Source organism: Thermobia domestica, chromosome 14 (genome assembly GCF_964235325.1).
Source record: "Thermobia domestica chromosome 14, izTheDome1.hap1.1, whole genome shotgun sequence".
Taxonomy (NCBI): Eukaryota; Metazoa; Arthropoda; class Insecta; order Zygentoma; family Lepismatidae; genus Thermobia; species Thermobia domestica.
The window spans coordinates 166,790,731-166,809,667 of record NC_137467.1 but is presented as its reverse complement, the minus strand read 5'-3'; the positions used below and the strand labels follow the sequence as shown (position 1 = coordinate 166,809,667).

Sequence of the window (18,937 nt, the reverse complement as noted above, 5' to 3'; positions counted from 1 at the left end):
CAGCTCGCGCCGTGTGGACTTTGTGGTGGACAAACACCGTGCTCGTGGGTTTTCTCGGGGTTCTCCCGTTTCCTCCCACTTCCTTCATTCCACCATTTCACTCATCTCTCATCACCAACGTCTCCTTTAGTCTAACCGGCATAACCGTGGGACGTAAAACTTAAAGATTTCATTTCATTTTCATTTTTAATTTTTTTTAAAGTTTTCTATATAATACATTGAATAGTCGCCGTAATTAATCACATTCTCAAGTGATATTAGAAATCAGTGCATTCGAGGAAGAAAATAATATATCCAACTTCGGAAAAATTATCTACACATTCAGCGATTAGTGTCCTTAATCTAAAACTAAAATGGTGCTGCTGACACGAATTTGGAATGTACGAATCAACAGAAACTGTAACATCACAAGTCATTATTAATACAGTTAGTATTTTGGTCAGATTTTATTATTAATTCACAATGATAAATTGCCAGAATTGTAACACAAGTTATTAATACAGAGTTAGTGCTTTGGTTAGATTTTGTTATTTATTCACAGTGATAACTGCCGAAAGTGTAACAAGTTATTAATAGAGTTAGTGTTTCGGGTTAGATTTAGTTATTTATTCAGTGATAACTGCCGAAAGAAGAACACAAGTTATTAATACAGAGCTGGTGCTTTGGTTAGATTTTATTATTTATTCACAGTGATAACTGCCGAAAGTATAACACGAGTTTTTAACACATCATTCAATAAGTTCGTAGGATGACATAGATGTCAATACTATTCACAAATCCATATGATGTTTAGGATGTACTAACCTTCAAATGATACGGATCACAATTTCACAATAATTTGACGTTTAGTCCATAAGTTACAATGGTTTTAGTGACGCAACTTTGTAATTTTCAAAACAATGAAAAAAAATCTGAATTTCGTGAGTTGACAGAGCATTTCATTTTTAATGGGGGGAAAGTACCGTTCAAGCAAAGCAATAGCTTGACAAGAGTTATTAGGACTCTGCTCCATCGAGACAAATGGCAGAGAAGTTGTTTAGCGAATTTAAACGCGACTGTACAAATGTGCGATGATTCTGAACGCTCTGGTCGCCCAAATTCGGCAGTTGTTCCAGAAAACACAAAAATCAGTTCACAAAATTGTTTTGGTCGATCGTAAAATGAAGTTGCGTGATAAAGCTGACACCTTAAAGGCATCAGAAGGCAGCGTGTCACCATTTTGCACGAACATTTGTCCATGAGAAAGCTGTGTTCGAAGTGGGTACCGCGTTTGCTCACAGCTGATCAAAAACCACAACGTGTCGACGATTCAACTTCGTCTGAGCATTGTTTGAAGCTGTTTCAGCGCAATAAAGAGGATTGTTTTTCATCCGGTATATAACAACGTATAAAACATGGATCCATCACTAAACTCCAGAGACAAATTGGCAGCCAACTAAGTGAGCAGCAACTGGCGGAAGCCACCTAAAGCGACCAAAAATGCAATTTTCAGTTGGTAAGATTTTGGCCACCGTATTTTGGGATGCGCACGGTATTTTATTTATCGGTTACCTTAAGAAAGGAAAAACCATAACAGCGAATATTGTATGGAGTTATTGGTGCGAAAGAAAGAATAATTAGCGAAAAAACTACCACAAATGAAGAAAAAAAGTGCTCTTTCATCAAGACAATGCACCGTGTCACAAGTTCATCGCAACAATGGCAAAATTGCACAAATTGCAGTTGAATTGTTACCCCATCCACCGTACTCTTTGGAACTGGCTCATAGCGACTGCTGCCTGTTTGCAAGAGGAAAAAATAAACTTCTAGTAAGAGAGATTTGGCTCCAATAAAGAAGTAATTTTGCAAACTGAAGCCTATTTTGAGGCCAAAGATAAATCGTTGTACAAAAAAGACATTGAAATATGAGAGAAGCGTTGAAATAAATGTATCACTCTTGAAGGAGACTATGATGAATAAATTCGAATTCTGCCTAAATCCTGTTATTTTATTAGTCATCCTACGAACTTGAGTGATGTAATATTAATATAGAGTTATTGCTTTGGTCAGATTTTATTTAACAGAATTGTCAACTCTTTGCACGTACTGAAGAATATGCAACCTGCAAAACAGTGGATTAGTTTGCATTGTCTAACTTAATAGGGTTCTGTGATCTGAGATAGTCTATAGTTTTTGAACTTCCAAAACTTGTGCTTCCTCCCCAATCCCCCCTCCCATGAGTCGAAAATCGAAAAACCTACTTCGTACGCAATTAGATTTCGTGAAGACCTAACTGTGTAGTCTAGGTGACTCCTTGTTACGTAGAAATCTGTTGACAGATAGACACGCACGTTCTTTTACATACTAGTAAGGATTCATAATAAATTACCGAAAGTGTAACTCAAGTTAGATATATCTTTATTATGACCCAATTATCAGAATATTTATATTTTGTGCAATGGGCTTGTTTTCATTTAGTAGAAAGCTGCATTTAGTTTTCATTTCTGCATTTCCTTTCATTTTACGTTACAGTGGACTCTCTATTTATGTTCGAACCTCACCCGTGAGAACTAGGGATGGGCAAAACAGGTTTTTATAAAAACCGGAAACCAGTTTCTAGAAAAACCGAAGTTTCGGTTTTCACCAAAACCGGTTGTTTTTTTCAAAGAAACCGGTTCCGGTTTTCTTCAAAACCGGTTCGGCGAAAACGTTTGGGAAACACAAAACTATTTCTGTGGAAACGGAATCGGTTTCCGGAGAACAAGGTAACTATTTTGGCAAGAAATAGAACAAATTTTGGAAAAACCAAAACCGGATTCGGTGAAAAACCAAACCGGTTTTGGAGAAAACCGATAATCGGTTTCGGTGAAAAACCGAACCGGTTTTTGAAAAGTTTTGAAAAACCTGTTTTTGTTCCCACCACTAGTGGGAACCGGAGCGATAACATACTTTCATATACTTTGTTTATACGTTATGATAATGCTCCAGCCAATGAGAGTGCATGTGCAGACGAAATGAATAAAAAATTGTATGAAATAAGGGTTTCGACATTACTTTTTATACCTGGGTTCTAGACCCGTGGGAGGGACTTCGTGAGAAGCGGGAAGATCGACACACCGTTTCGGAATACGGTTGACAGGCTGACGGACCTTTCAGAAGTGGTGTGCTGATTTATTTTTTTATTTATTTATTTATATTATTTTGTTTTAAAATTTCCTTTATATATACTACGTAAGTATGTAACCCAAATTGTTGGAATTAAATACAGAAGTTCGATCACAAATGTATTTCATTCAATATTTTCTAGGTTGTTCGTTATGTGTATAGTCCGCCTATTCTAGGGTTTCATATTATGTTACTTATAGTGAAATGAAATTGCTGAAGTTATTCCTTTAACGTAACTCCTAATATTGTGGTTTATTGCGGTTGTTTGTGGTGAGGTTGAAACAAAACTTTGTTTTGTTTGAATCACATCACAACTTGCAATGGAACAGCAATTGTATGCGGATAGTTTTATATATATTCAGGTTAGCATTAGTGAAGTTGTCAACATACGGGTGCTGGACGGATTCCAAGTTTGATTCTCGAGCTTGGTTATTACGCCGGCTTCTATTGCTATCCGCAATAATCATAATAAAGTTATTAATATGGAGTTAGTATCTTGGCAAGATTTTATTAGTTATTCAGAATGATAATTGTCAAATATTTAACTCAAGCTGTTATTAATCGAGAATCGAGTCACTGCTTTGGTAAGATTTTGATATTTACTTTTAGTTGAGTTGATTTTGGGTTTAACGTCCCGTTTAGCAGCGAGGCTATATGAGACAAGGACCTACTGGCTAACGTGGAATCCGAACCACATGAGCTCCTGCCGGGAACCGAACCCGGGTCTACCACGCCAAAGGCGCATACGCTAACCGCTTAGCCACGAAGGAGCTCGATATTTACTTTTAGCTACAGACAGAACTGAATTAGTATAAATACTATAGGAATAAAAATTGTCATTATGTGAGGAGCAAGGTTGCACTGAAGACCATTTTGCTAAATTTTTCTGATGTCATTTATCAGAAAATACGTTAAATATGAACTGACGGACGCCATAATACTGAGGATATTCTTTGGAGTCTGCGAAAAACTATTAGCTGCGAGGTCTGGCAAGTAGAAGAGTAGAGAATGACTCATTCTCAACTTCAGCCAACTTTATTCTGAAATTCTTTACCAAAGAAACGATTGATTGTTCAGGATTACGAAATCTCTATCATTAGACATGTCTTTCTTTATACGTCTTCTAATTCGTAGTATGCTAAAAGAAAATTAATTTGCCGGACATGCACCTATATGTCTTTCATATTCCTATGGGATATGAAATGGGATAAATTTTCCGGACATGTTTCTATAAGTCTTACAATTCCTACATTGAAAAGGGATCAGATTTGATACACATGCCTCAACACGTCTTCTAGTTCATACTCTGAAAAGGCCGCTGAAATGGAGTAAGATTTGCTGAACAATACAAATACTATTTGATCCACATCCCAATATTTTGATTTTCTTTATTAGAACTGAAAAAATTAGAGAAACTTAACGACGGGCCTTACCGTGCCCAACCCTACAAGTAAACTGACATCAAACAAAATATTGGAATTTTCTTTCGTTAGATACTTTAGTTTAACGAGAAAGCGATTATTTTAAGTTTTGCGTGTCCTCTGAGTACCAATACAAGCATATTCTAAAGCTACGGTTCTCAAACTACGTTCCGCAAATAATACTACTTGATCCGCCAATATTTAAAAAAATAAATAAATAAAATACCTGAATTGTAACGAACTTTCTGAATTTGATATTTCCTAAAGAGCTCCGTGAATAAAGTTTGAGAATCGCTGCTTCAGAATTTACAATTCAACCTTCTCCCTTCACAATTTCTACATATATATATAAAAAAAGCTACACAAACTGTCTACTGTCAATATAGTGTAATATATATAGTCACTTCCAAACGACACTACAGGACATACACATAATGTAATGCAAAACTAACAAAGACAAGCACAAGATAATTCCGTGCAGTTCATGCCAGAACTGAAAGAAAAAGCTTGCCGTTGAAATCTGATGCCTTTAGTCTCAGAGGGATTTAAAGGAAGTGTCGCACATTCATTTGGACTAGGTTCTTCTGCAGGCTCTGAAACGTCGCTCTGTGTAGGTTCGCTTTCCCTGGTAAGTGCATAAAGAAAATTCAGTGCAAAAAAATTTCCAAACTTAGTCAACAAAAATCATGTCCGCCTATTGCACATAATAGCCTAAAATTAAAACTTTGCAATATAAAATTAAACAAAAGAAAATTGCAGGAAGAAGCACTATAAAGGCTCAAAAATAAATATTACAATGAAAATGCTAAGCAATATTTAGGGATATGTAATGGCCACTTAAAAAACTAAAAGGTGGCATATAATAGCATGAAGTATGTACACACAAAATTAAAATAGTTAACTTGGTACTAAACATCTTTCTCTACATGTAATATTTACAAATAGATATTTACAATAAATGTCATGCATTACCACAAATTTATGGTTAAAATTTCGTAATAAAAGAAACATGTTCGCTGAAATTTTCCTCACTCACAAGTCAGCATCCCTTGAAATTACAGGAAGTGGGCGTAATAAATTGTTAACTTGAGATTTAATTACAGTAATACTTAAGTACACAACTGACATATGCTGTTCAATTAGGAACAAATACTTACTAGTACCTTAACACTAAAACTTTTTTTTACTTCCTTAAGCCGCAACTGGATAAAAAAAAATACCCAAATAATGTATCCTTAAATGCAAATACTTCTTCCGCATGTAGTGATTAATTTTTTTGGATAATTTAATATTTTGTTTAGATAATAATAAATATATATGGTGTATTTGTCTAATATCAAACAGTCGACTAAAATTGCCGCAAACGTATTTGTCCGTAACTGAACTAACTAACTACGGAACCCGGACGTTCAATGCCGCACTCACAAAAGCTCTCCATCGACTTCTATCCAGTTTCTACTTTGTACTCCTATTTCTGCGAGATCCATCTGAATATTGTTCTCCCACCTGTGCCTAGGTTTTCCTAATGGTCGTTTCCCGATTGGACTGCCAGTTAAAACTTTGAAAACGTTCCTACTTTCTTCCATTTTGGCTACATGACCTGCCCACCTGAGCCTTGTAGACTGGATGACCCTAACAATGTTCGGTAAACGGCATAAATTATGTAGTTCCTCCTCATGAGGTTTTCGCCAATCCCCGTTCTCTTGGGTTTGAATATTCGTCTACGGACATTTAGTTCTAACTACAGGAAATCTATAAATAAAAGCATCGTAACTTATGCATTATCTATACATCGTCAGAGTTTTAGTGGTCTTAGGGTGGTGTGGTTGAACATGACTCCAGCATCAATACATCAGCATATTCCTTTGGCCACGATTTTTACTATATTGCATTTTTAATTTTATTTTAAAGATAGTTAACTGATTTTGAGTTTAACGTCTGTATCACTACCGAAGTTATACTAGACGTAGACCTGCAGCTTAACATAGAATTCGAATCACGAGCTCCCGTGCCATATCTCCGTAATCTCCTTCACTTTTAAACAAAACAGTCTTCTGGGCGCCAGTAGACATTGACAATGTCTATTACTTCTCAACTGCCAAAAGTCATCCTAGTATTCTTTTGCATTTTTTTTAACCATTTTTAAAAACTCCAGATAAAGTAAATACGACCAGACCATTTTGTTGCGCGACTCTAAAACCACTCAATTTTAAAAATAAATAAATATATTCGAAAGAAAATACACTTATACGTCCAATTTATTACTTAAAATTCTCTATAAGCTATTGAATGGTCAGTAGGGTATATTGTATTGAAATTGAACGTCCGTTTGAGCATCGAGGCTATATCAGACTTGAACCTACAGCTTTACGTAGGATCTGCATATAAGCTCTCGCCCGGAATAGAACTCAGGCCTCCTGCGCTAAAGATGTGTATCCTAACATATATCTACAAGGAGCTCCAGTAGGGTCTTGAACAAAATGATTGAGTAGTTTGCGCCGCAATGCCCCCATAACTACAAAAAAGACCACAACTGTTCTCGTACGCTGCTGAAAGCGCCACTATTTTCTGGACAATCCTCGTAACGTTGAATCGAAGAACATTTTGAATATGCAAGATATTAGTGTCCTACAATGGTCAATTATTCACCATATTTATCATATTGCATTTATGTATTGACACATTTTTTAATACATGTTGTCGGACAGGAAATCATTACGTACCCATTATACACAGAAAAGCAGTACGTTTTGTGTGTGTGTAAAACAATGAAAGCGTAAGAAATTACGGAACAGTAAATACCTGCTATGCACTTCCATTTCTTCGTGCTGTTGTTGCTGTTTCGGAGATTCCTTTTGGATGGCACTTTCACTCCCTTGTCGAATGACCTTTGGCTGTCTCATAGTCACCTGGGGCACAACTCTTGTACTTGGTGGAGGACGATTTTTCGCTGCTCTTTTAATTCGTTCTTCCAGTAGAGACATTTCCTTGTCTGAGATCTGAAACGTATTGATATAAACTGTATAAGAGGTTTGTGTATTATTATTGTTAACTTCGATGAAAATCAGTTTTTAAGATACGTATTTTGAGCCAATGGGCATGCGGTTACAAAACCAACAAACAAGTCTGAAGGAACAGTACAAAGAAACTATTTGCAGCAAGTGACATGCCAGTAATGACAATATAATTATGATAATGACCACGTATCGTAATTTCAGGACCCCTTCTATGAGAGGGCAACAATAAATACGCTCTCTTTTGGCATATTTGGTCCCACGTTCAATTCCAAATTATAGCCAGCCATAGCTTTAGAATCTCTTACGATTAGGATGAATGAAGACCACTCCGAATATATCAGAAATAACTAGTTACTGGCTGTGAGAATTTGCATTGGTTTTTACTGTCTGGTATAAGCAAAGCTTTACGCAGTATATTTGGCATTTATACCAAATAATGAATAATGTTTTATGTTTTCGGTAATTGGTCACAACAATAGTTTTATAAACCTGTGAACTGTCTGACAACAGTTACATGAGTAGCAATTCTGTTCTTAGGGGCTAAGACATAAGAAAAACAGATGGCAGCACTGCTATTCATGTAACTTTTGTCAGACAATTCACAGGTTTACAAAACTATTATTGTGACCGATTACAGAAAACAGAACGCTATTTGTTACTTGGTATCAATGACAAATACACTGCATAAAGCTATGCTCATACCAAACAACAAAAACGAATACAAATACTCATAGCCAGTAACCTGGTATTTCTGATATGCTCGGAAGGAGATTGCAAGTTTAGGAATGTATTATGACATGTTTCAACATCACAACAAATAATAATCAAGTGTGTACAACATTTTGGCGTTTTAAAGTTAACACTTTAGTGTGTCTCTGATGGAGGGGCTTGGTAGGAGAAACGAATTTATAGTAGAGCTGATGTAAAAAATTAGAAAGACTTTAGAAGTGTGAGAGGAGTTTATTTGCAATAAATTTCTCTAGAATTTAAGCTTACCTGACCAACCATTTTGTAAACCTTGTCGCCTTCCAGATAGTAAGCCTGCACAATACAATTCAAAGCTGCATTTCTCACTGAATTATCACGATCACAGATTTGACGAGCGATTTCCTTCAGGGCGGCCCCTGGACTAGGTTGACAAACTCCCATTCCACAGCTCTCTATCAGCGAACCAAGTTCATCCAAACATTCTGTCAAAGGAAATATTCAATGTTAGCTATTTGGATAAGCACTTTTTTTTTTCCAATTCATTGAATCATTGAATTCTCCAATCGGATGAACGCAGGTATTTCACACAATTTATTTACAGCAGCATTTCTCGAACTTTTTTTCACGTGTGGACCATTCTTATTAATCAACATGTTCACGCACCACCTTATTCTTGTCCATTCGTGTATATATATATATATATATATATATATATATATATACATATATATATATTAAACATATACCACTATACTTATACACATTGGAACCTCTAAATAAAGGACACCGATGGGGAATGAATATTCGGGGTTCCCACTGTCTTTCCCAAAAAAAAATTCCAGGACAAATCACGAATTTTCCAGGACTTCGACACACGAAGGTATAACAGGACTGCAACTGTAGGTTCAAACTTCACAACAGTGGAATGAAAAGTACAGTAGCTTATCCAGTGAATATTAATGCAAGTACAGTATTAATACACAATAATTAAGTACACAAAGCGGAGCGTAATTTGCTTTTTTTTTTTTTCTCCCAACTCCCCTTATATCCACCCGATCCATCCATATCCAACATATGTATATTCATTCTTCCTACATAACATTTTAATTGAGCACCGAACAAATTTACGAACAACAAAAATCTATTTCTCGTACATGGCATCTTCATTACGTGACAGTGTGACAGATATAATTTGCGGAAAACTAAGTATTGAGTTACGTGATTTCCTCATCTATAGTCACCATCTCTTTCTTCTTTAGCAAAGATGCTCTACAGATAGCATTTGACTTTACCAATAAAGTAAAGCAAGACTTCTGCTCTATTTCATGTGCAAACTGGTTTGCTTCAGTCCCCACAGTTTCACTTGTTTCCATCGATTCCCTTTTCTTTCTCTGCGGCTGCTGTACATTTTCACTTATCTCTTTCCTCTTGTTCTGCACTTAACTTTCTTCTAGTCCTTATTTTCTCCAGCTCTGCCATATAGCGCTGCCTTGCATCCTAATTTAAACAACTCAGGAAAACTTTTCTACCAACAAAAGTTTCTTTGGTATAGCAAGGAACTGAGTTTCACCTAAATACAACGTTGCCACAAATAGCATTTATATGAAATTTTACTGAAGAGTAAGTACTGTTGCGAAAGAGACTCATTATGGAGGACTGATACTGGTACAAAGCACAGTTTCTAGAGGCTAGTGAAGACAACATTCAAGAATGGGTTGACAGACTAGTGGAAGAAAGTTCTCCCGGCCAACCACCCTATTGGGAGAAAGAAAGCCCACCAAGCAACCACACACGCAAGATCATGACAAATTATTACTCAGCACAAAAACAGAAATAGAAATCAATTAAAATCTTCATTATAATTATAAAAATCTGACATTCAGTATTTCTGTAAATTTCAAGAACAGAAATGCATTTTCATCTCCAGGATGTTTCCAGGACAAAATCAATTCTAGGACATTTCCAGGTTTTCCAGGACGAGTGAGAACCCTGAATAGTTATCCGTAAATGAGAGCCGTTCTTTACACAGCGGTTACTTACAGTTCATGTGGTAACTTTATGCAGTATACAGTAAACAATGTACATTACTTGTAAATACAGACTAATATCAAAGTAGTGTCTCAGTAATAGAATTACTGGAGAAATAAGAGGAAATGCCCCTATGTAAAGGAACAAAAGTATGTAGAGTAGCGTATACTGCGAAACGCTAACGACGTTTAAATATCTCAAACCGTCTCGAAGACCTCTTCTCATACTTACAAACCCAGGAAACAGGAATGTAAGTGATTCATTGAAATCAAAAATACTTTCTGCATTTGTATATGTATGAATGGTTCAGAGTCATAGTAACTTTAAATGGCATACCTTTATTCACTTCTTTGATTGATATGCAAATTAAATTACGTCTCTATATTTCTGATTCAGTGAACTAACTTGTCTAAATTAGATCCAGTTTCTCATATTGTTCATTTATTTTAAGTGTGTGTATAACTCTCTATAATGGTTTTAATTGTGCGTTTTATTTCTTTTTGTCCTTTTGAAATGATTAAGTATACAAGATTAGTACACCGTATTTCTACCAGGTGTCTTCCGTGAATGAGTCCGTAGACTCGCGTTTGTAATCAAAGGATCCTGGATCGAATCCACGTGGAAGACAATTTCTTATGGGTGCAAACCGAGTAGTGATTCGATTCTCAGTTAAAGCTGTAGGTCCCGTCCTTTATAACCTCGCTGTTGCGTAAGGACGATAAAAGACTAAACAAAGTTATTACTACCCATCAGTGCATTTTTTAAGAAATCGCTACTGGGTATCCAGGCAAAAAGGGCCCTTGACACCCACAACAAAATTAAAACGCACAGTGATTTTTTTTTTAAAGTGCAGTTTTGTATAATATACACTTTTGAAATAATGACATACAAAATGACATATTTCTCAGACTTCTGCTAACCGTTTCGTTTCCGATTCAACACATCGCCATCAATACAGGAGCGCACTTTTTTTTTTTTTCTTTTACATGGTTCAGATCCGCCTTCAGGCCGCTACTTAAAGATAAAATGGTACTGTGGTATCATAGTAGGATATTTTCCTTCATTTATTTATTTATTTTTATATTCATAGTTTAAAGTTGGACATAGACAGGGCTAGGATAAAGAAACGCGACTGGTACTGATGGAGAGGATGCAAAAACACAATACAAGACACAGCAAAACTATTCAGCAAGGAAATAATAATACGAGAATTTGACTAAACATTTCCCTAACGAAATCCTTTTGTGTGTATACGTATGTATTAAATACTAAATATTACTACCAATACTTTATTTTTTTTAAAGAAACAACGTAATCAAAATTTTATCTTTATGGTTTAAACCTTATCAATGCTTTAAATCATAGAATGTAAGCCTTTTTGTTAATGGTTCCATTTCTGCTATAATTTTTGCACTTTAAATCTCAATCTGTTTCAAATTGTTTGGTTTCTCTCCTGTTGTAAAGCGAGTTATTCCACTTGTAACTGGTTAATTGCTAGTATTATTTTCATACTTCAATTGCATTGCTTGGTTTCTTACATGTTTAGAACATAATTGAGTAAGTTTCTCATCTAGTTACCATAGGTTTGACGGAGCCGTTAATATCATTAGCAGTCTTTGCATCTGCATTACTGTCACGGCAATTGATACATGATCTACTACTACCATCGAATAAAGGGCACTGACTGAGTACCAAAGAAAAGGAAAAATTTACTAATAAAACTCGCGCTGAAGAAAAAAACAAAAATACACAGTGACTATAATCTGAGTATTAGAGATCCTCATATCTGAGTATAAGGAAAAAAGGGGATGGGCACAAAGGTTTCTCTCAGGAATACTTCTTGTTTAGAAATCACAAAATTTTAGATGGATGGGCTTGAAGGATATGAGTAACATTTGATTCGTTTTTTTTTTTTATATAGAAATTATAAAATTTTGGAGGAGCTCAGCCCCCTTTCCTGCCGGCGCAAATCCGTCACTGAAGGTAACTGTGCAACAAAGAGGGTCAACAATGATTAAAAATAGCGCTTATGAACATTCCCTTACTTTCATACAAGTCTGTGCCATCTATTAATTATGTCAAAACATTTACCTGAACAGATCTCAATTACCGATATTGCCCACAACAGACACGAAATGTTTGCCTGCCAGGAAATGTTAGGCCAGGATAAAGCAAGTTAGGTTGAAGAAAACATTCTTTGAGAAGACTGGAATTGGGCGATAATGAGAATTGGGAATCTCTGGAAAGCAAACCAAGTAATTTAAGTAGTTTATTGTTCAAGCACTGATTTATGCAGTGCACTGGGTATCCAAACTACTGGGCCTGGGTATCCATTTGGATACAAAAAGGTAGCTTAAAAAATGCCCTGCTACCCATATGTAAACCTAAATAACTAAAGCAAATCTATTTAAACGAAAAAGCATGTTTAAAATAAGATATTTTAGCATGACTTTTGCCAACTCTACTGCTAAGGTTTCAAAAATTATAACAATTTTCGACGTCGGAGCTGTTACAACTTTAAGAAAATTGATTTAAAATCAAAAACATGAATGAAAGAAAAATTACCCTCTCAATCATTATGTTTATTTTCGTGAAAATTTCACAATGTATCAAAATTTTTCATATTTACGAAGGAAAATCTTTGGAAGTGTCTGCTCGGTTTTCCACACATAGTATGGACTAGCAGATTGCGCGTTCTCGCACGGGGAGAATACTTTCATTTTGGACATAAGTAATGGGGGCTGAGTTTGGATTTAAACAGTATCGGAAGTGTCACTGTTCGTCTCAGCGACCCCAAAAACTATGGATTCGACATTAATATCGGTCATTTTAAATCATTTTTATATTTCCCTCTCCCTTAAGTTGCACGTTAAAGTGAAATGATAAAAAACATCCTAGTCCTGAACCATATCTATGTTGAAAATTTGATCGAAATCGGTCGGGTAGTTCAAGAGTTGACACCAACATAGTCACTTTCAATTTTATATATTAGATTCAATTTGGCAACCTCCGATCCAACCCTAATAAGTTGTATTTTGTTAACAAGGGAACGCATCACAAGTCACACCACATCTGCAGAAACAGATAATGTTATTTTAAGTTCCTAAACTTCCTTTACCCTTTTTATATGATAGAAGTCAAACTTCCACTCAAACTCTCGTTCTGGACTTCCTAGTAGCAATAAATCACACTCCGTTGAACACAATTATACTACTGAATGTAAAGATTCTTACCTCATGACAACCAAACGTACCAAAACTTAAAATACAATCTTACCTGTCCTTTGCCTCGCATTCTTGGACTTCAAACCTTCCATAACATACGTGAACAGCTTAGTCGTAGAGTATACTACACCAATTTGTTTAAAGAGCGCTCGTACTCCATTCCGGACAGCATCTTTGGGATCTCCTACCTACAAAAACAAGTAGCAGTGTTGCAGTATACGCATGTCAAAGGAGTTCCGTTTGTCACAGAGTACAGAGAACAAAAACTGGAATTTGAATTTTTTAGAAGCTCGACAATGCAATTCCCCGTACCCTCCAACCCCACTCAACATTTGTGTTGTCATGACAACATTTTTTTATTAATAGCGTGTTTTTTCTCACTATTGAAACTGGAATATTTCTGAACAAGGAGGCTTAGGTGGGCGGGCCATGTAGCTAGAATGGAAGAAGTAGAAACGCTTTCAAAGTCTTGACTGGAAGACCAATCGGAAAACGACCATTAGGAAGACCTAGGCGCAGATGGGAGGACAGTATTAAGATGGATCTCGCTGAGATTGGAATACAAAGTAGAAACTGGATGCAGTTAGCTAAGGATAGAAGTCTGTGGAGAGCTTTTGTGAACGCGGCATTGAACCTCCGGGTTCCATAGGCCATAGAGTGAGTGAGTTAGTTATTGAAACTGGAATCGGTAGCAGATTTCTACCATTTCCTGCTTTAGTATAGAGAGATTAGAGTGAAAATGGAATATAATATTGATATGCTTAATTGATTGCAGAAAAGTTTTTCGCTATCTATTACCGTTTTTAACTATCTATATCAATAACAGTTAAACCCGGAAGTGGTTGATTTCTGCTATTTCCGGCTTGAATAGAGGGTTAACAGAGAAGACGGTACTTATGCTTAGAGCCTTAAATCGATTCCCAAAAAAAAACTCTTGTCGCTATCCTTTATCGTTTTCGCTCTATGTAGATTAATATTGAAACCAGAAGTGGAGGGATTTTATATAATTTCCGGTCTTAGTAGAAGTTGCGAGTGGGGATAAAATGTATTCTTGGGACGCTTAATAGATTGCATGAAATCACTTTAACCAGCTATTATCGTTTGGAGTCGATAGTGATTATCATTAAAACAGGAAATGTTTATTTTCACCACTTCCGGTAGATGGATTACCTCCATCAGTGAACTTTATTCTTATCTATATCCTGGCCAAAATTAATGTGATCCATCAAGTAGTTCTTGGGATTTCTTTTCTCCCGAACGGACACATGGGCTGACAAGAGTATTTCGGTAAACCAAACTCCTAAACAATGTATTGAAAATAAAATTATTTGAATACAACCTATGCCGTATCACGCATTGTGTGTTTCTTTTTACTTTAACCACTTACACAACCGATATCAACCAACTTACTTATGCGCAAATTAAGAAAGCTAACAATGTTATCCAAAATTATATAATAAATCCCTTCAATTCTAACACTATGTTTTGCCCTCCCGCCGGTTTACCGGCTAGTGCGCGCCCTTTGTACACAGTGTCTCGGGTTCGATTTCCAAACTGATAATCCTTGAAATTGTTTTAACGTATTACGGTGGTTCCGATTCCACCTTACACTGTACGTCTACACTGAAAGGGATGCTGAACTTCAAAGCAATCTATCATTATTATACCACATTTTTTCTAGCATCTAGAGTAGTTCTGTAAAATCTGCCACTATGCCGTCCCTACTCTAAGGAAGCTCAAGCTTATGCCAATTCAAAATGATAATTCCACTTAATAGTGTTGATAGTTCATAGTATGTTCTAATTGTTAATTCATAAAACACACTTAGAAAAAGCATTTAGCACAGGTTAAGTGAAAAAAACTGAATTTAAAAATTGTCCATCTTGTGCGCGTAAATTGGAATGGATTTCTAGATCCGATTTAGCGATGTTTAGATACCACATAAACGGTACCACATAAAAGTACCAGAGAATACTGAAACGTATGAATGAATCACAAAAATTCGAGATAGAAGGTAAGACTGCTCTTATTTGAGTTATATATCCTTTAGCATCTATCACAGGGTTCACATCACACTGAAGTTCTAGTAGTGATTTCCCTAAATTTCCGTGACTAAGGAAATTTTCTCTGACCCGCTACACTGTCAATACTATCATTTGGTCCCCTCAGCCCTCTCTCTTGTATCCTCCTTCCTTTTTTGAATTATAATCAGCCTCCACCATCCCCATAGCTATTGAACGCTTTATTATTATTATTTTTTTGATACAGTATAAGATTACTTTCTTACTGTAAATACTTAATATGAGTAAAACTTTTGTACTTGGAATAAAATGTTAAAAAATAAAAAAATAAAAAGTTAGTTCTAAACAATCTATTAACTATTGATACATTCAATATCTGAGCATCCTGAATACTCAAACATAAACAAATAAACATATACTATAATTTCACCTATCTCTTGGAGTATGTACAATCAACAAAATTAACATTTCTTTCCCCTCTGCAACGTTTGAATTTTTTATTCCAATTGCTGTTTTCCACTTCAGTCCTCAAGTTTTTTTTTTTTTTTTCATCTTTATAGACACAATTTTTATCATTTTTTCCTGTTATCTTGCTTTAGAATCTGTCTTGATTCTGAGTTTTTCTGTGGGCAGCTATATACAGGGTGTTTGAAAACAACACCGACAACGTCTGGAAGGTAATTTCTGATAAGACAGAAAGTATAGACCAATCTGGGTGCACAAATGCTTCCTTTCGGAGTTATAGGCTGCTGAAAATATCAAAATATAAACTTTAAAGGTCCATAGCTCCAAAACTATGGGACATGCCATAGTCGGGTCAAGACTTGACCTTGGAACTAATATGTGTCCTATCCAAATATCCAAGTTTCAGAATCCTGCAGTTCTTCTGCAACAATTTTTATAGAGGTAGTTGGCGAGTACTTCAAATGATATGCCCGCAGCCAAACTCCCTCTATAAAAATTGTTGCGTGAGTATCTTAGGATTCTGAAACGTATATTTTTGGGTAGCGCACATACTAGTTCCAGAGTGAAGTCTTGATCCGACTAAGGTACATATATATATAACTTCTGTGAAATATAAGGTTTCTATGACTCGCCATATATTGAAACACATCCCTAACTCATCTTAATTTCCCTGGCTTTCAAGGTCAGTGTGAACCCTGTATCAGCATCAACTTGGCGCACTTCTTATAATTCTTATTACATTAACTTAACCATAAAGAAAGTAGATCCTTACCTTTAGAATTAAATATGGAATGAATGATGAAGCTTCAGTCTCCAACATACTATACTCTTCTTCAATCAACATGCTGAACACGCACTGCAAATACTCTAAACCTTTTAGTAACACTGAAGGGTTGGTATCGAAAAATCGAAGAGTCATCCATTTTAGGATTAAGTCCAAGTTTGCAACTAAAGCTGCAGGGTTGGAAGACAAATCCTACAACGAAAATTTAGGAAGTATAAAACAACAAATCTTCAACTCTTTTTTTTTTTATCACTATCTTAAGAGCTATTTTCGCGAAATCTACATACATCATGAAACAATTGCGAAGTTTAATTTAATACTAACTGAACCAGCGCTTTTTACACAGCGCATCATTCACATATGAGCATGAATCTCCTTGTCATTCCTCACATCTGTACATGTTCCTTTACAGACATAAGTGAAGGAAGTGTAGATAGAAGTGGCAAGGGGTATCATAAAGGAGAGATTTTTTCGATTATTTTTTACAATATCTCATACCGTTTGCAAGATTGAGCCTACTTCCGGTTGGAGTTTCTAATTCATGTATGATCTGTGTTTTCTTTCTTCTTGCATGCAGTATGTGATAAGCAAATACATAACACACGATTAATTATAATGTCAATGATGTGTTCATTGGGCAAAACACTCCAAACAACAAAGATTCATCTCAGACTGGAGAAATGATTATCCTTCGTTTTCCATTATCATTTGGCCACGAAATAAACGCCGGAGATATACTAATCCCGTATATAATTGTGTAGTGTTGGAATGTATAATTCGTAGGATATGATGGTTTACTTTTTTTTTAAATTTCAACACTTCCAGTGTGCCCCTAAAAAATTTAATAAAGAAAAACGGTCTTTTTTTTAATTTTCAATTAGAACTAAACAATCTACACAAAATTTGTAATCTATTTGTGAAAACGGCATCTTTTTAGAGCTTGTGGTTTCCGAGACATCGTTACCAAAAGAATTGGCCACGAACATATGAACCTAGCATTTTAATATATAGATCGTAATGTAAACCGCATGAAGAGTAATGTTATCAATAAACTCAACAAGTACTCTTTCTCCTCTAAATTATTATGGAGTGTTTTAACAAATATTTTAGGTCCAAGTTTCGCTGACAGCTGCTCCAGTCTCCAGAATAAGGATTTTAGCAGGGATAAGGTATATGGCAATTAATATTTACACTCATACGAAAAACACCTAGCTGCTCTACAGAATACACCTTTAATATTTACGAGGCGTGTTTTTTAAGTAAGGTCCATTTGAACATAAGTACACAACGAAAGGTTATTTCAAAAAAGTAAATGTGTTTTCAGAAAGTACATACTTTACTCTATTGTTCGACATACTTGCCAAGTTTGTTCAAACACTTATCATACCTCTCAACCAATTTCAAAATACCCTCTTCATAAACACTTGCCGCCTGCTCCGATAACCAAGAGTTCACTGCCGTTTTCACATCGTTTCGGGACCCAACGGGAGCACAGTTTCCTAAACTTTAGGTGTTCAGAAACAATTTTGTAAAGCACTGATCTCGACACGTCAGGAAATTCGTTTGAGAGACCTGCCTGTTCTCACGAACCCTCGCTTCAACTGAAGCCACCAAATCGTCTGTAATCGAAGAAGGGCGACCGGAGCGGTCCTCATCATGGACGTTGTCACGGCCATTTTTGAATTCTCGTACCCACTTACGCACTTTGCTTGCACTCATAACAGTATCACTGTACACTTCGCAAATCTGTCGATGAATTTTTGCAGCAGACAGATTTCTTGCTGACAAAAACCGTATCACTGAGCGAACCTCACACGCGGCGGGCGACTTGATAGTCTTAAACATTGTGAAAGCACAGAACACAACCGTACAGGTCAGCTACAGAGCTGAAACTGAGCACAGTTGTTCCCGAGGCATGCTGGTACACGACGCACGCGCTCGTTGCGGTATGCGCGCGAACTACTAGTGTCTACAACAAAACGGACCTTACTTAAAAAACACGCCTCGTACGTTCTTAGATATTAACAATGTATGGCTGATAAGAAATACTTATATTATAATTACAGTATCTAACACTGATTTCCGCGAGAGTAAAGTGCTTATTTCGAATTAAAACTCGAGTACG

General features: G+C 36.0%; 1 protein-coding gene across 4 annotated transcripts in view; it reads right to left on the bottom strand.

Annotated features, from left to right (window-relative positions):
• The window catches only part of msps (msps cytoskeleton-associated protein 5), a 168,609-nt gene that overhangs the window by 54,503 nt on the left and 95,169 nt on the right, over nucleotides 1–18,937 (bottom strand). For 3 of the 4 annotated variants that reach the window (XM_081739143.1, XM_081739145.1, XM_081739144.1), the window contains exons 23-27: nucleotides 16,801–17,004; nucleotides 13,595–13,730; nucleotides 8,579–8,772; nucleotides 7,368–7,564; nucleotides 5,077–5,190 (exon numbers count right to left, since the gene is read on the bottom strand). In XM_081739143.1, coding sequence (XP_081595269.1) covers nucleotides 5,077–5,190; nucleotides 7,368–7,564; nucleotides 8,579–8,772; nucleotides 13,595–13,730; nucleotides 16,801–17,004 — 845 coding nt within the window. The remainder of the gene's footprint in view (nucleotides 1–5,076; nucleotides 5,191–7,367; nucleotides 7,565–8,578; nucleotides 8,773–13,594; nucleotides 13,731–16,800; nucleotides 17,005–18,937) is intronic. The other variant, XM_081739146.1, reaches the window with a different exon arrangement.